The 19,114-nt window shown below is 40.1% G+C and overlaps 1 protein-coding gene across 6 annotated transcripts in view; it reads right to left on the bottom strand.

The window, feature by feature from the left end:
• LOC140483175 (KH domain-containing RNA-binding protein QKI) overlaps positions 1-19,114 on the bottom strand; it is a 534,384-nt gene that overhangs the window by 379,831 nt on the left and 135,439 nt on the right. For all 6 annotated transcript variants that reach the window (XR_011961908.1, XM_072581215.1, XM_072581214.1 and 3 more), the window contains exon 2: positions 11,267-11,409. Coding sequence is in view for 5 of the 6 variants with exons in the window: in XM_072581215.1 (XP_072437316.1) it covers positions 11,267-11,409 (143 nt within the window). In the remaining variant the exon portion in view is untranslated. The remainder of the gene's footprint in view (positions 1-11,266; positions 11,410-19,114) is intronic.

Here is a 19,114-nt window from a genome sequence, read left to right as displayed (position 1 = left end):
AGACTTCAGAACTTTAAAATGAATCAAAAGGTGTCTAACCATCCTGATCTTTCTAACTCCAATTTCTGATTATTAAATTATATTCAAGTGTCATTGCCAGCCTCGAGCAAGCTTTACACACTTGTGACTCGTTAAGTACACAAAACTAGTTAAATTAACTTCATTTTGACTTTCACATCACACATATACTCCACTGTGAAGGACTCTCCTTCTTAACCTCTCCACTTGATCAAGGTGCAGTGACCCACAGGTTAAACCATGACCAGTCATCTCTAATGAGAGACAGTAGTCCTGTAGTCCTCTGGGACTCTGACAACTTTCTTTTTTAACATTCCATTGTATATATGGCATGGCCTGTCAAATGCTTATTTATATACTGCACTTCAGTCATGATGTATGGCAAGGCAGACAAAATATTGTAAGTATTTTAGGTCACAGATGAAAAGTGAAGTGCATCTGTCAGAGGCTCAATTCAATGGTTGCATTACTTGCAGGTTGGATGTAAAAGCACAAACCCATCCAGGGATTGCATTGCAGAAAAGCATGCAGCTGCTGCTAACATTTTACACTACAAACATATGAAACAACTGCTCCGGTAGGTATAATTTGCATCTCCATCATCTTCAAAAGAATGTAGTATTTTCTTATGTTGTGACACGACCCAACTGCTTCTGAATGAACCAGGTGCCTAATATCTGGACAGCTCAGGCTCAAACTTGTGTTCATCAGTTGGCAGATGACTGGTGATTAGCTCCTGGTGGAATGGGCCGATTTACAAAAAGACATCTGATATTTGATCATTTGATGCCTTCTGTACCAAGGGCCTTCAAATTATCCCACAGTTATTAATTAATCAGCAAGCCTGGCTAAATAATGGCGCAGGAATAGCAGATCTATTGTTGAGAGTCTTTCAATTAAGCTATTGGAATAATAAGCCAACGTCCTAATTGATTCAATGGTCAAGGCTGGGCAAGTAACAAGAAATTTAGGTATTCTGTGTTTAATAATCTGCATAGGCTGGCCTTTGAAGTCCAGCAGAATTTTCACATATTTGCCTAAATCAGGGGCCGAATCTTACCAGAAATTGGAAAAGTGTATTTGGTTTGTCTGATTTCGTAAGAATTTCTCTCTGCAACGCCTAGTGACGTCTCTCACACTATCTTCCTAAACATGTCAGACACACCATGTCCCTTGCTCACCATATTCTCCTATTTGCAACAGGCCATGTCAGAACCTCCAGAAATTCTCAGTGTCAACGCCAACTTAAAGGCCAGTTGCACATCTGGTGAGGTGTTAGCAATCTGCAGTTGCTCTGGGATTTCTAAGTAACCACTCTGACTTTCATGTCAGAATTGTTCTAGTCTAGTTTCTAACCATGGTGGGAGAACGAGAAACAGCAGATCAATGAGTCAAGGTGATGTAAATTATAAGGATGTTAATGCATGCAAATAAGTTTCTCAATATTCACTAACAAGAATCTCATCTCGATATTTGACATTTGGTTAGAAAATGGGACTTCTGCTCTCAATGCCAAGTTCCTCACAAGCCATTTCATGATTTTCCAAATTTCTCGTCAATGTCCATGTCGTTCAGTGACAGGGAAGATTCATCCCACATCTCTTGCTATGGTGCCCAGACGTAGCAAAGTGGAATCTGTTTGTATCTCAAACAAATTTATTCCACATGTAAAAAACATAAATCTTTATGAAAGAGTACAAGGAATAAGAATAGGCCAAATGGCCCTTTCAGCCTGGTCCAACATTCATGAGATTGTGACTGATGTTTGACCTCAAAACTCCACTTTCCTTCCCAATTCCCACTTTTTGCAATCCCAGCAATTGCAAATCCACAGCATTATGGAGTACAGAATATCCCTTTGAGTAAAGGCACTTCTGAATATGTGACACTCAATTGGCTGACTCCTTATTCTACACTACACCTTCAAGTTCAGAACCTAAATGGTTGCTTCTGTAGCCAGTTCAAATACTCTAAAGAATTATGGTGAATTTCTACCTGCCTATCCAGAAATAACTTAGATGGTATTATTTTCATAAAGGATTTCATTTCTTTCCAACTTGGACAAAAAAAAAGTTGGATGTCATATGTTTCTCTTCATGAAGGTTGAAGCAGACCCAACACACTTATTAATTCTAAAACCTTACTCACAATAGTTGCTTTGTTCATGAGACCATCATCCATTGACTCATCAATTGCCACTACACTAGAAATAATTAAGATTATTCTTGCTCTTCCAAGACAATATCCAGTTGCACTGCACTATAAATGCATTGATATAGAATCACAGATTCCTTACAGTGCTGAAAGTGGCCATTCAGCCTGTCAAGTATGCACCAACCCTCACAACAGCATTCCACCCAGACCTAGCCCCTTATTCAATCCATATGACTCTGCGTTTATCATGCGTATTCTATCTAGCCTGCACAACTAAAGATACCATAGACAATTTAGTATTGCCAATCCACCTAACTTGCACCTCTTTGGACTGAGACATGAAACTAGAGCACCCCCCACAGAGAGAACATGCAAACTCCACACAGACAGTGACCGAAACCTGGAATCAACCCCGGGTCCTGGAGCTGTGAGGTTGCAGTGTTAACCACTGAGTCAAATAGTCACCCTGTGGCATGTTGAGCCCATTTTGACCCTGCCGAGCTCACATGCTTTTAGTGATGGCTTTGTGAACTGCTCTTTATACATGTAGAAAGCATCAGCTTTGTGAACTTCAATAAGTAGAAGAATCAATTCCTTGAGATTACTCAAATGGAATAAAGTCAACAAAGTGAAATATGACTTAGCAATTGCGAAATCCATGTGCCAAAGATACACAAATCTATAATAGCACAATTTATTGTCCTTCAAAAGAAGGAAAAGGAAATGAAGATTTCAAGTCCTAGAAACTTGCGATCATGCAACCTTATTCAGTTCAAAAGATTGCAGTATATGCTTACTGAGATATTATCAGAAACTTAACCTTTCAGAACCAGAGAGATTGTTCAATTTATAATGCCGTAATAATTTTTTTTACATACAGAAGGTACTGTGATGAAGGGACTGTATCATCAAATGAATGAGTTAGTGAGCATGAAAAATTAACTCCTGAAAACCAAAAACACATTCCAAAATCAAAAAGTCTCAAGAAATCTTAAGAGCTTCGAAAAAACAAAATATTTTAACACTGCTATGTAATACTAATTAAACACAGAAGTGTAGGAAAGGTAGAGATACAAAAAGATATATTAGAAGCTAAAGATATGGGTGTGGTTATATGTCAAACGGCGACATTTTTTGTTCATCTTTCCCAAGAACAGGAGATCATTAATGCTTATCCAAACAAAAGAATTTTTTAATGCGAGGGAAGATTATCACCACATTGTTAGAACATCACAACATAAATTCTTTTGGTCAATTTACGAAAAGGTATCTAAAATGTTAACTTGCAAAGCATTGCTGCAAAATTACAGTACTGAACAATATTACAGCACCAAAAAATATTAAAGAGAGCACAGCAGTAAACATGATGATGTTCAGGGATCCAAGATGGCAGCGATCTGAAAGGTCTGTTATGCTGAGCTCTGTACCACAACACAGGCGAAGTGGTGCTTTTATCCTCCACCTAAGATATTTTGTAAAAATATGATAATTAAGTATTGGTGGAATCGTTATAAACCTTTTTTTTAAGCAAGGGAAGATGACTAAAAGGTCAGGTAAATCCCAAAACACAGGACATTCTCTGGCAGCACTGGATATACCCGCGACCGCGACTGCGACTGCGGCCTCCTCTGCAACTCCACTAGAGTCACTTACCAAACAGACCTTGGCTGCAGAGTCTGTGAAGCTCTGGGAGATGATTGAGGCGTTGATCAAGGAAAGTCGCACCAGGCTGGAACCGATCTTGGCCATGCTACACAAACATAAGCAGAAGCTGGAAGGGCTCGGAAAGCGAATGGAGGAGGTTGAACAGCAGACTGCCACATCTGAGACCATGATTGAGTCCTTGACAGAGTGGATCCAGGCCCTCAAGAAGCAGGTCTGGGCCTTAACAGAGTAGGTTGACTACCTCGAAAACGGAGATTGGAAGAAGAATATCCAATCATCGAGCTGTTGGAGGGAGTGGAAGGCTAGCAGCCAGTAAGTTTTTCTGAAGACTGGCTGTCGCACTTTCTTGGTTGGGAAGCTGAGGTCGGCCGGGTGAAGGTCAATAAGAGTTCACCGGGTTACAGTGCGCAGGCCCGGTTTGGACCAATGCCCCTGCCCAGTCCTAGTGTGATTCCATTGCTACAGGAACAAACAGAGAGTAATGGAAGCTTCGAGAATGCAGGGGAAGGATCCACAGGCCTTGATTTACAAAGAATCCAAGAAATGTTCTTCCAGGAGTTTTCTGCAGCCATGATCCGTAAAAGGAAGTCCTCTGACAAGGTGAAGCAAAGACTAAGGGACCTCAGTATTCAGTACTTTCTAAGGTACCCAACGTGCTTCATTTTACTTAACATGGGTCTGGACACTCATTTGATTCTTGAAGCATAAAACTTTCTGGACACTTTAAAATAAATTGGATGGTCGAAAGGATATGGATAATAATGTTTTCTCTTTTTCTTTTGTACGTCTCACCTTTTCTTAAAGTGTTGTTGGATTTTTTCCAATGTTAATTGAGGTTAATGTATAGTTGGGGATGGGTGGAGTGTTCACTTTTAACTTCTTTGTTAATACAGGGAACCTTGATTATCCGAATATCAATTATCCGAATTTTGGATTATCTGAAGATGATCCCGATAGAAACATTACATCTCTCCAACATTGTCCTGTGGAACCTGTCAAAAAGTTGTAGTGAAAGGTTACGTGTATGGCTGCATGTGTGTGCGCGTGCAATTCTGAGACTCACCCCCCAACCCAAAGGCAGCAGCAGTCTTACGCTATTGGTGTCCAGTCTGGCTCCCCAGAAGGTGGGAAGTGGTGGTTGGGAGTGGACGGACAGGGTTCGGGAGGGTACCTGGTGGGGGTGGGGGTGGGGGGGGGCACAGGGAAGCTGGGTCAGACAGGGTGTGCGAAGGCGGAAGAGGGCACTGTGTGCTGCTGCCTAGTCTCCTGAACGGGGAGCGGACTTAGCAAATGATTGCTGTGTCAATCCCATTGAACTTGGTGGAGGAGGGGGGAGGTGTAGATGGGAGGCTTCAGCAATGCTGTAGATCCCTTGCACACAGGTGTGTGTGTGTGTGTGTGTGTCTGCTCAGAAACAAACCCTGAGACAGAGAGAGGGAGCAAGGCAGGCAGAGCAAGGAAAGAGGAAACTTCAGAAAACTCCAGGCCCCAGAAGACAGACATTGAATCAATTAACCGAATAATCAATTATCTGAAAACAGTGCCCGCCCATCTCATTCAGATAATCGAAGTTCCTCTGTATTACCTTTTTTCTTTCTTTTGCTTGAGTTTGCAGTGCGGCTCAAGTTGGAAGGAGTTATGGAGGTGTATGTGAGATGTGCAAGTGCCCCCTAAGGCAGGGGGTAGAGTCCCCCATTAAGTGCCTTTTGTATTTGGTTTAGTTTGTTTTTTTTGTAGATGCAATTTTTTAAAAGTTCCGTTAGTTTGTTAGCTGTGGTCGTTTCAGTGTGTGTAGTTTTTAGGCTCCATGAGTCTATCTTAATTTATACTCAGCAATTTGTAAGTCAAATTCTTCCTTTCAGGCGTTCAGAGACTGTTGTAGGGGTAATGGCTAATTGTGGTCTCATATGGTGTACCTGGGACATTAAAGGGAGTCATTTGCCGGTCAAGACGAAAAAAGTACTCTAGTCCTAAAAAGGAGTGAGTTGATATTGCTCTGTTGCAGGTAACTCACTTTGATGATAAGGAACATCTGAAATTACAACAATATGGGTATGATCAGGTGTTTTTTTTTGTCCTTCAATATTAAGTAGGGGAAAGGCCATACTTGTTTGGAAGAATCTGCCATTTAAGTTACTAGATCATATTAAAGATGAGTACGGGCGGTTCGTAATGCTTAAAGCCTCAGTATATGGTGAAGAGTATGGTATTTTGAATGTTTATTGTCCACTGGTGCACCCCCTTAAATTTCTGATAGATGCATTCTCCAAATTGATCGCCCTTGTGTTGCAGCATATTATTTAAGGGGGTGATTTTAATTGTCTCATGGATCCTGCGGTGGCTAGAATGCCCAAATGCACCCCAAAACTTCCTCTGCAGTCTAAACAACTAGTTAATTTATGGATGGAATTGGGACTGGTGGATGTTTAGAGGTGTCTCCGCCCTACGGCAAGGGACTTTACTTTTTTTTCTAATCCGCACATGTATCATAAAATGATTGATCTTTTCCGAGCCCCTGTGTTTTTTTGGATTCGGTGATGCCTTGCACAATTAGGAATTTACAATCACGCAGCAGTATATTGAGTGGTCAAGATTAAGGGCAATGTAGCAGGTTCATAGCAGTGGCAAATGGACCCCTTTATCCTCAAGGACAGTAAGGTCATCAAGTACTTTTCTAATGAGTTTAAAGCATTCTTGGTCATTAATTCTGACATGGCTAGTAACCTGTCTTTTTCCTAGCCAGATATTTGCCTGGCCTATTACCATGTTCAACCTGTGTTTCGCAAAGCAAAGTTCCTTCCTTGCTGTCTGAGACAACATGGAATTCAAGGTGGACCGAAGAGCTGTGACCCGCTGCAACTTAGCCACCAATGGAGACTGCTAAGGCTTATGCTAATGGGATCATTATTTCTTACTCTGTCAGTTGGAAGTGACAGAAGGGGAAGCAGCAGTACCTGCTCGAGACTATGAGAAGGTATCAATGAAGCTCCCTTTTACCTTGCAGCAACTGGGCTGGAGAGGACCCTGGCATCAATACGGTTGGATATTGAGGCCTTTCAGGTAAAGTGTCCCCTTATTAGCCGGTTGTTCTTTGAAAAAATGAGAACCGTTGCAGAGTACTGTTGTAATCCAATTATTATTAATACTATCAACGTGTGGAGGGCAATGCAGCAGAGTGAAGTAATATATCTATAGTTGGTAGGCCAGGGCTCTGGCCAGGGATAAATGGACCCCGGTTGAAACTCTGGGCAGCTAGGGGCATTTCCTGTTTGGGTGACTTAGTTGACGGCGAAACATTGATGTCTTTTGACCAAATAAACTGCGAGTATGGATTATCTAGCAGGGACCTTTCTTGTTTTTTTAAGATTAGAGATTTTATTCAAAAAGGAACCATGCTCTTGACTGACTCTTACAAATCCGATACAGAGAAGATAGTGCTTCATGCCAAGAGCATTCTCTCAATGAGTACTCTTTATCATCTGTTGGAGGATGGTCCTTTGGATGATATTGAGTGACTATGAGGGGTCTGGGTGTGACAGTTAGGAGTTGAGATTTCATTTGAGACATGGGAGGACATCTGTGAAAATGCCAGAGAGATTTTGATCTGTAAGAGGACCCATGTCATGCAGCAGAAGATTCTTCACAGGGTCCATCTGGCCCCAGACCGTCTCTTGAAATATCCTCAGCACTCCCCAAGTGTAAAATAAGTACTGGTACTCTCACTCACTGTCTGTGGTCCTGCCACAGACGTTCTGCACATGGAAAAATATTTTGATGTACTGGGTGTCTGTAAACCCCTGGGCCTATCAGGTTGGCGTAAACTAATCATGGAACATATTCCCCTGGACTTACTTAAAAATATGGTGCACCAAAAAACTGAAAATTTTTATAAGACATGGCAACCCTATTTGGATTATCTAGACACTGACTTGTCTGCCATTTTAATTAGGGCTTTTGTGTGGCCATGACATTATGATTTAGTGAACTTGGTAACCCGAGAGGAAGAATTTCGACTAAATGTGGGTGTTACATTCAATGCTTTAAGGGTTGACAGTTATTGTTTCATTGCGGTGAGCCGTGTTATTTAATTGTTTTAATATTATTTCTACTGGACTATTTATCTTGCACATGAGTGTAGTTTTGTTTTGTTTGTATTGTTGTTTTTTAAATATATATATATATATATATATATATAGTTGGTTTATTGCTTTTGTAATTTTGTAAAAATTTTTTCCAAAAAAAGTTTTAAAAACATGTTAACTTTCATGCAAAGTAAAATACATTTCAGAATGTATTATAAAGCTGAATTATAAAGCTATAATAGAGCAACAGAGTAATCAATTGGAGTTTTTTTTTTCTCTTTCTTCCACATCAATGGATGAAAATTCTACTTTGAAGTAGAGTTGAACAAAAAGGAATTATGCTGTTGGTTCATTTATCCATAGAAATCCACTCTTCTTAAAATTAGGTCTCAGTAATAATTAAACCATTAGACTCAACTGATCAAGTTTCAGTGAACTAACTTCTTAGATTACATGCAAAAACAAAAATTGCTGAAGAAAACCAGCAGGTCTGACAACATCTGTGGGAAGAAAGCAGAATTAATGTTTCAATTCCAGCAATTCATCATCAGATGAGTTTTGATGAAGAGTCACCAGACTCTAAATGCTAATTCGTCCCACAGCTGCCTCCAGACGTAGAGTTTCTCCAGCAATGTGTCTTTGTTTCAGATCTCCAACATCCATAGTTCTGTGTTTTGTTTTTTCTTAGATTACATATTGTGCAGAGACAGATGTATCAATAGTCTGCTGCATAAAATTGGTGCAAAGATGAGCAACAAAACACCCATATATACAATGCATAAATACACATAACAGGCTTTTACAGAGACATCGGGGTCACTGTAGAGCTGGCAAGAGATTCACATCTCTGCATATTGGAAAACCTGTTGGTATTATGGTATGTCGGTGCTGGGCATGTCCCCAGATAAACCACCCCAAAGATGGATATCTTCCCACTCGGCATTCTCGTCCAGAGGCTGAGAGCCCTTCTGCTCAAACATATCACTCAGGAAGGTGGCGTTCGCTGTAGGAATGCCGCCCATAGGGATACAAAATCAAGCCATGACCCAGGTGAAATGTAAGGCATTTTGCAGGGTGTAGGGTCACTGCATAATGAAGTTGAGCAGCAAGGATATTGTGAGCTCTCATCAAGTTCCCTGTTTGCTGATGTCAGGTCTCTCAATTAGCCTTTCAATGAGTAACCACCTCCCTCGGTATTCCATAAGTAATCCACACACATTTGTTTGCCATAATCCCAAATTGTAACAGGCCCACACAGCATTAGCAGTTGGATGAGGTCCTGAATTGGTTGTACTAGTCTAAAACAGGAAATCCAAATAAGGGCCTTCCCAGTCTGGATTTAATTTTAACAAAAAGAGTTAGGATGTGAATATGCCATCCTCTCACTAATTAAAAATGCTCTCCACCTCCAACAAGCCATTAGAGGAGATATACAATTTTCCACAAAGTTCTGACACCATACTGAATAGCAATAGAAAATTAGAGCAGAGCCATGCAGGAGTGAAATCAGGAGATGTTTCTCCACATGAATGGTCGAAGAACCCTGGACCAGTCTTCCTGTGATGAGAGTGAATGCTGTGTCATAATTGAGACAGATAGATTTCTGCCAAGTAAACGTATCAAGGGATAAAAGAGTAAAGGATGATAAAAACATGTGAACTACACATCAGATATGATCAAATTAAAAATGACTAGCCAGGCCCAATAGCCAATGCTTGTTCCCAGGTTCCAATTTAATACTTTTAATATTTTTATTTTTATACCTATAGCATTTACAACAGGGACAAATATGGTGGTCATATCAAACTTTGAACACAATGTGCAACAGTTTGAACATTGACAACATGATGAACAAATTGACCAAACAGGGTTCTTCATTGTCAAAATATGCTCCTGGAAACCTGGCTAATTTTGTTTAGAAGATTGCAAGAGGATGTATAAGCTAGCTTTCAAAATCAAAAGGATTTAGAGCTTGTCCCATTTGACAACTAATGTACAATTAGGAAATGTGTAATGAACAACCTCAGTTATCCGAATTTCAGATTATCCAAACAAGATCTCAAGGTCCCGTAAAAACGCTACCCGAACGATCAATTATCCAGACAAAATATTCTCTGCCCGTTTCATTTGGATAGTCGAGGTTGTTGCGTGTACAATATCATCAGATACACTGTTGTTAGTCATTGACAAATATTTCACCTTGATGTATGTATTTTTAATATAAAAAAGGGGAGCAGGCTTGTATGTCAGGTAATGTTAAAAGTATCACTCTGTCTGAGTAAATCAGAGGACACTGGGGGCACGAACAAAGGAAAACTAGTTGCAGATCAGAGCCTAAAATGGAACACTGTAGAAACGTAGGAAATTGCCAGACTCTGCAGATCATCTCCTGCTCTAAGTACTCTTGTCCCTTTATAAATCACTGCATTAAATGGTGTGTCATTCTCCTTGCTAAATGCTATCTGCTTTCACAAAGTATGATTCAAAATATTATAAATTCTGGTCTGCATAAAGTTGATAAATTGGCACATTGTCAATGTATTTTTCTTCCAAATTTCAGCTGATGGTTTTGAACCCTGATGTTAAAGTCTAAGCAAGTCAGGATGAAGTTTATTAACTAAACAAGACAGAATCCTCCATTATCAGTTTCAGGTGATTTTTTTTTCTCACATTTACAACATTCCAGATGTGGTTATACCATCTTCTTGCATACACAATCACCTTCTGGAATTTCTGCATTATCCATTTGACTATGAATCATTTATTATTAATTTCACTGAGCCCAACAATATCCATGATTCCTCTTCTGTGTTGTACCTTTAAACCTCACTTATTTCCCTTTCTTGTCTCAGTTTATATTTGTCCACTGTAGATACCATATATTGCTCATAAAACCATCTCCCCAGTCTGTTCACATGTCTCTCCACATATTATCTCTTCACTATTCAATTCTCCACACAATTCAATATCTTATAGAAGCATTGTTTCAGTCTCCAGCAGTAACCTCTGTACACAAAAGCAAAAAAGCAATGGATTTTGCAAAGATATTCTATCATATCTTGCTGGTACCCTTCTCATAAATGAATCTGAGCCAAAACAGTTTGAAGCAACTTTTGATCTCCTGCTTAATCTGCTCTAAGGCTGATTTAGAGATCAGCTCTCATTATGACCAATAATGCCTCCTGCCTGGCAGTTAGCTTCTACTTTTGCTATGAGTCTCACATATTTGTAAGTTTTGTTGGTCAAGAACTTACAAGAACAACAGGTTTTCCAGGACAATATAAATAGATTCAAAAGTTTTCCTTTTGTGAATAGTATAAAAAATTTTAGTTGAAGCATATACTTACATCAGGATATTCCTTAACAGGTACATAAAGCTTCTCTTGTAACTGTACAATAGGCCCTACACCATCAGGTAATTCTGCACTTTTCTTCTCCGTACTTCCATTTAACGTGTCATTGTACATATCTTTCCGTACTCTGCTGATTTCTGCAAAATAAAAGGAGGAAAGAAAAATGTACAAATCTTAAAGATGTAAGTACGTAAATACTCAACTAAAAAATAAGAAATTCAAAAAAATTAAATATTACTGATAAAAGAGAACATGCCAAACTTTTCATTTTTCATTAGGACACAAGCAAAAATCCCAAATTTCAAACGGAGCAGTAACTTACGTTGCATGAGTAAAGGGTAGGAGTGATAATTAGTTGGAAAATTGACTGATTAATCAACATGTGCCACAGAGGATGAATAAGATAACTTTTTATTTCATTCATCTTAATCTCAAGATGACATGTTCCTATAGACTGCAGAGAATATATGTTGCTTCGAGCAAGCACAAGTGAGCCATTTTCTAGGCCTCAGTTACACTCTTAAATTGGTTAGTTTAATTCTTAGCACAATTGGGATTTTTCACCAAATGTTGTTCAATTACAAATCACATTTAGCATTAGACATTGCGTTTTGAATTTTGTTGGCAGAGGCTGGATAAGTACAAATCAGTCCTCTGTCTATTGTGAACAGGCAAAAGAATGTGTCATTTGGCAATATTTATTAGTACATATGACATCACATCAGCACAGAAATCCAGTTACCACATTATTATTTGTGGCACATTACGGCAGCATCCTGTGCTAGTTCCATCACAATTATAGGCAGAACATATGTCCCTTCTGTTGTCTACAAATGGTAGGATACTGACAGTACTTAACTAGCTTATATTTGAAAATCTTAGAAAGCAAATGTGTCATGCTGGATGTGACTCTGCAACTGGATTGCATTTGATGAACAATTCCAAGTGGGCTAGGAATGATATTAACGCCAATTTAAGACAAATACTTTCAATAGCACGTCACATTTTTCACCAACATTCAGGCTCTGCACTAAATACATGTCTCCAGAGGCGCTTAACTCCCAATTATTTGCCGATTCGAGAATTGAGACAAAAAAGTAAAGTTAACAGAAATCAATGAGAAATTGAAGTAGTACTGCAGATACTAGTTTTGCAACTTTGTTTCTGGAGTTTAACCATGCAAACATTGCTCCCAGCCTTCCTGATGCTAATATATAACAAGTAGTTTTTCTATAATGCCATAACTGCGTTTCATGCGACAACAGGTTAAAAGCATACAACAGAAATAATTAGGCCTACGGAAAAAATAGGGTTAGGGTGAATCACCAGAAATACCAGTAAAAATTGAAACAAAAATATTAGTTAGCCTAACACAAACGATTGCACAGTCTAAACACATTTTGACCTGTTGTATGGTGAAATTCATCAGAATCGTCAACTGATTACTCTCAATTGACATCTCCTCTTGCTGACTGCACTACATTCCAGCCAGTCTTCTGATCCCATCCAATGGTAACATTGCTCAAGTCAGATTCCAGAATTAAACCTGTCTTGATAGATTAAGTGAGGCATTTGATGAGATTCCCCATGGCAGGCCACTGCACAAACTACGGAGGTATGTGATTGAGGGTGATTTGGTGGTTTGGATCAGAAACTGGCTAGCTGAAAGATGACAGAGGGTGGTGGTTGGTGGGAAATGTTCATCCTGGAGTTCAGTTACTAGCAGTGTACCGCAAGGATCTGTTTTGGGACCAGGGCTGTTTGTCACTTTTGTAAGTGACCTGAATGAGGAAGTCAAAGGATGGGTTAGTAAATTTGCAAATGACACTAAGGTCAATACCGTTGTGGATAGTGCCGAAGGATGTTGTAGGTTACAGAGGGACGTAGATAAGCTGCAGAGCTGGGTTGACAGGTGGCAAATGTAGTTTGATACAGAAAAGTGAGGGGTGATTCACTTTGGAAGGAGTAACAGGAATGCAGAGTACTGGGCGAATGGTAAGATTCTTGGTAGTGTAGATGACCAGAGAGATCTCTGTGTACATGTACATAGATCCCTCAAAGTTGCCATCCAGATTGATAGAACTGTTAAGAAAGCATACAGTGCATTAGCTTTTATGAGGAGAGGGATCAAGTTTGGAATTATTAGGTCATGCTGCAGCTGGACAAATTTCTGGTGTGGCTGAACTTGGAGCATTGTACACAGTTCTGGTCACCGCATCAGAGGAAGGATGTGGAAGCTTTGGAAATGGATCAGAGGAGATTTACTACGACGTTGCCTTGTATGGAGGGAAGGTCTTACGACAAAGGCTGAGGGACTTGATGCTGTTTCCATTAGAGAAAAGGAGGGTGAGAGGCAAACTTAAATGAAATATTTAAGATAATCAGAGGGTTGGATCAGGTGGACAGTGAGAGCCTTTTTCCTAGGATGGTGATGAGGGAGCATAGCTTCAAATTGAGGGGTGATAGATATAGGACAGATGTCAGAGGTTTCTATACTCAGAATAGTAGGGGCGTGGAACACACTGCTTGCAACAGTGATAGACTCACCAACTTTACGGGTATTGAAATGGTCATTGGATCGGCATATGGACGAGAATGAAATAGTGCAGGTTAGATGGGCTTCAGATTGGTTCCACAGGTCAGAGCAACATCGAAGGCTGAAGGGCCTATACTGCACTGTAATGTTCTATGTTTAGATTAGATTTTTTTTAGATTAGATTTACATTACAGTGTGGAAACAGGCCCTTCGGCCCAAAAAGTCCACACCGACCCGCCGAAGCGCAACCCACCCATACCCCTACATTTACCCCTTACCTAACACTATGGGCAATTTAGCATGGCCAATTCACCTGAATTGCACATCTTTGGACTGTGGGAAGAAACCGGAACATCCAGAGGAAACCCACGCAGACACGGGAGAACGTGCAAACTCCACACAGTCAGTCGCCTGAGGCGGGAATTGAACCTGGGACTCCAGCACTGTGAGGCAGCAGTGCTAACCACTGTGCCACCGTGCTGCCCGCTGTTCTGTGGGCTGAATCTTAATTTCTTTCACGAAGTGTCAGCTTTGTCAAGTTTTTTTTTGGAGATTTTTGCAACATGATAGTGAGGGACGTTATATCACCTTATTTCAGAAAACCTGCCTGATTTATTACCTACCCCATTCTTTGGTGCCGCTTTTACACATTCTAGCCCCATCAAAACATGTGCCTTTTCCGGAACAACTCACCACTTCCTGAATATCCCAGGATTAACCAACATCCAAGGTGCAGCACCATTTTTAAAATGACATTGTGCACCCAGAGAAGAGCTGTCAGAGCTGCCCTGCATGGCTCCTGACATTGGCCCTGGATGTGGCAGACAATGGAAAATTGGTGCTGCTCTTTATGGGAAGGGACATGGAAATGGTGTGGGGATGGGGTGATCCAAAGACAGGATTGTCCTCTTCTCCCACACCAGAGTTCACCATTTCACTGCAACCATGCCAATGTAGACGAGGGTTACCATCCAGGCCAGTGCAGTCTCAACCATCTGAAGGAATGCACAGAATATAGGAAGAAGACTAAGACCTTCTTCACTCTGCCAGTGAAAGTGCCACCATCTTCTCATTGATACCTCACACACACTCTATCTCTGCTACCATACACACCATTTCCTACATCATCTCCACTCACTCTCATCCTCGCTAACATCTGACCATGACTAACCCTGAATCTCTTCGAAACAGCCTGCTCACCCCCTCAGGACATCTCCACAAACGCACCAAAAGTACCCTTGCTCTCCCTCACCCAATATGTGCAGAGTTTCCTTACTCTGATCATCCTGAGCAGCTGACTGGCCATTCCAAGCCCCTGTACTGGTATTTTTTTGTAGTTGGTTACTATACTGATTAGTCACCAAAACAGACTCACATGAGTCCGCAGATATTTTTTAACATCTAAACACCATTTTTTAAAAAAAAGAGAGAAAAAGCTCTTAATACAAACAAAGCCAAGTTTCAAACTATTCAACACTGCCCTTTCACTCTTAGTCAATTCCAGTGAAATTTCATTCTAATTTGAACTCTAAATTTTTAAATTAACAGACTGCTCCCAGCTTCTTGTCCTCAGGCTATAAGGACATTTTCACAATGCTTTTCCAAGTATACTAGCACAAACATTTCATAATGCCTTTGATCATGCGATGCCAACAAAATCCAGTCCTCTATACACCATGACGCCTAGTGCCAGGGATGAGAATCATGCAAAAGCAAACAGGAGTTTGTTTTACAAAAGCAAGATGAGCTATTCACAAATCACATTACACACAAATCGCATTTAATAAATGCACGTTATAGGAAAACTACCTGTACCATTAACTGCTTCGATGTACGTAACAAAATGTATCATTCCAGATTCAACTTGAGCAATTATCTAAAACAAATCTCAAAAGCATTTTTACCTAAACTTCCAAAATCTTTGAAATAAAAGGATGTTTTTATTTTTTTTAAAACTGAACTCACTTGGAAAAAAATGGTATCTTGCATAAAACCACAACAAGTCGGAGCAGAAGTAGTCCATTCAGACCATTAAGCCTGCATTACCATTCGATGAGATCATGGCTGGTCTAGTAATCTGGAACTCCACTTTCCTGCCTTCTGCCCATAAGTTTGGATTCTTCTACTGATTCTACTGCTGTCTGCAGTAAAAGTTTCACAAACTGACAACCGTCTGAAATAAGAAATTGCGCCTCATATCTGTCTTCACAGGAATTCCTCTAAGATTATATCCTCCAGTTCAAGGGAGAAACACACTGTCCATATATCCTGTCAAGCCCCCAAAAATCGAATATGTTTGCCATTATAAAGTGACCTCACTTCTCAGCAACATCTGAAAACATTTAATTTGCAACATCAGGTTCTGAAGTACCACATACAGCATTCCCAGCTGAAGTTCATAGTTTATTCTTATTTTCTCCTTCAGCCAGTTTCTCAACCATTTGCATTTTACCTACCTTCAATATGGATCTTTGTCAAATATCATTTGAAAGTCTAATTGTATCATATTAAAAGAGATTCCCAGAATTCACTTCAGATGCCCCTAACTCAGTCAGAACAGTCTTCCAGGATCTTCCATTTCTGAATATTGAATATTTTTTAAAACTAGATTATTATTACACAATTTTCAAATATGTTACTGGTAAATTTAGAATGAAAAGCAGGTTAAGGAGTTTGTAGTTGTCTCTGCATGTTATGTAATATTAGACCAACAATGACCACTTTCCATTCTACTCCTACTGCCTCAACTTCCAGTAATATCCACTGTACCTCAAATCTCATCAGAATATTTCAACACTCAAAATGTAGTCTCTCAGTTGATTTATTTATTTTGTCCTAATCAAAGTAACTAATTATATTTTGGTTGCCTCTGAGGAAGGTATGTTGGAAAAGCACAGTGATATGAATACTTGGCGAAATTAATCATTTAGAATATTAAGTATGCTGTGCTTATCCTCAGTTTCAACTGTACTTGCATTTATTTTGGTTGTTACCTCATATTTACTGGGATTCTGAATGTACCTACTGCAGCTGATCAGCAGTCACTGCATTAACAGAGATAAGGCCTCAATGAACAACTTCTGTGTTCAATTCTTAGTAAGCAGTCCTTTTTATTTATTTATACGTGGGATGTGAGCATCGTGAGGCCAACATTGGTTGCTCATTTCTGATCCCAGGGGACAATTAAGAGTCAACCACATTGCTCTGCACCTAGTGTCATATGTTGGCCAGACCAAGTAAGAATGGCAGTTGCCTTCCCTAAAGGACCAGTGAGCCAGATGGGTTTTTCCTTAATTATCAACAATGTTGTCATGATCACCATTAAATGCTTAATTCCAGATTTTCACTGAATTCAAATTCCACCATCTGCCATGATGGGAGTACAGGTCTCTGGATTAATGTCCATTCATTCTACTAGGTCAAAAACCTCTTTTTTCCATATTATGTATAAATTCATAGACTTGGATGACCACCAACCTCAAAAACCATGAGGATACGTCACACAAATTATCATTTCCAAAAACCACTTGCACTGTTGGCTATATTACATATTATCACTACTAATCAATTACACAGAGAAACATGTTTTTATCATGTAACCCATCATTCAGAATTGCTATAACTTCGTGAACAGATCAACAAAGAATGGCACATTTTGAAGCAACCAATCCATAAATAAAATCAATAATAAAAGACCCAAGCACTGGACCACAGTTTTTCAAAAATAAAAATTCTGCATATTAGAATGTGGGCCTACACAGATTTGCCAACATAACTCCAAAGTGCATTAAGGTATATTGGTATGGAGGTCGTGAACAGTTTATCACGGTGTAGATGAATGAGTAACCTACTTGACAGAAGAGAAGTAAAAAAAAGTTAGGCAACGTAGTTTTAAATCAATGATTTAAGTGTGTGAAATTGGAACAGCAATAGGCACAGGTCGAGACTATTCAGCATCTCAAGAAAGACAATGTCAAGGTGACGACTTTTGCTGACACTGACAATTATGGGCAACTATACATGCATGCTCATTGGGGAATGCATGGTTCCAATCACTGACATAATCACATATAAATGCATTACTGCACGTACATGCTGTTGTGATGTGGGCTTTTGTGCTGCAGGGGTCGAGCATTTGAGAATGTTGGACATTGGACAGGTGTTTTGAGGAATTCCAGGAGTGAGAAGGAGTCAGGATTTGGGATAGTGGGGATGGGGGATTGACAAAGAGATGAGTAAGGGGTTTTGGGGTAAATGGTTTGGGAGGTGTCAAGGAAAGCCCAGTAATCCCTTCCAGTTCTCTCCCTCCCAACCTCCCTTGTGGTTTTCTCCAGGGTCCTAATCTCTCCTATTGGAGTCATCTCGATTTCTTCACCAAACCCGCTCAAATCCTGATCACCACAGCCTCCATCTCTCCACCACCCTCCATCCTGATCTTTTCAAACCTTGCACGCCCCCCCCCCCCACCACTTGAGCCCAAACTCCCATCTCACTCCCCTGTTCCCAATCTCTCTATGCTAACCTTTCCCAACCAACTCTGATATCAACATATGAATTGGTGCCAGCCAAAACAGTCTATCAAGAAACAACTGAAAGCATCTTGCAGACTGTAAGAGCCATCAGCCCTGAAAACATTTTGGCAAAAGTACCAAAGACATGCAGATTTTGTCGTGTCACTGGCCTAGTGGTTCCAGTACAGTTGCAAGCATTTCCATTTACCAAGGAAAGTGGAAAATTGGCCAGATGTGTCCTGTCCATAGATCCACCCAGTCAATTACCACAAAATGATGGAAAGAGTCTTTAACAGGATTATTTATCAGCATCTGCCCAACAATAATTTCATCACTAATTGTTAGTTTGGATTCTACCAGGGCCACTCTGCTCGTGACCTTATTAATCCATGTTTGGACCAAGGCTGTAAATTGCTGAACTCAAAATGGTGAGTGTGACTGCCTTTGACATCAGAGCAGTATTACCTAAATATGGCATCAAGAAACCCCAACATCAAGAAAAACCCAGGCTACTAAACTAGATGGGATTGAGGTTCACAAGGAAGAGGTATTAGAAATCCTGCAGAGTGTGAAAATAGCTAAGTCTCCTGGGCCGGATGGGATTTATCCCAGGATCTTCTGGGAAGCCAGGAAGGATATTGCCGAACCTTTGGCATTGATCTTTAAATCATCATTGTCTACAGGAATAGTGCCAGAAGACTGGAGGATAGCAAATGTGGTTCCCCTGTTCAAGAAGGGGAGTAGAGACAACCCTGGTAATTATCGACCAGTGAGCCTTACTTCAGTTGTTGGTAA

Source organism: Chiloscyllium punctatum, chromosome 11 (genome assembly GCF_047496795.1).
Source record: "Chiloscyllium punctatum isolate Juve2018m chromosome 11, sChiPun1.3, whole genome shotgun sequence".
Lineage (NCBI taxonomy): Eukaryota > Metazoa > Chordata > Chondrichthyes > Orectolobiformes > Hemiscylliidae > Chiloscyllium > Chiloscyllium punctatum.
Note: the sequence above shows the minus strand (reverse complement) of the source record. Positions and strands in the feature narration are given on the sequence as shown.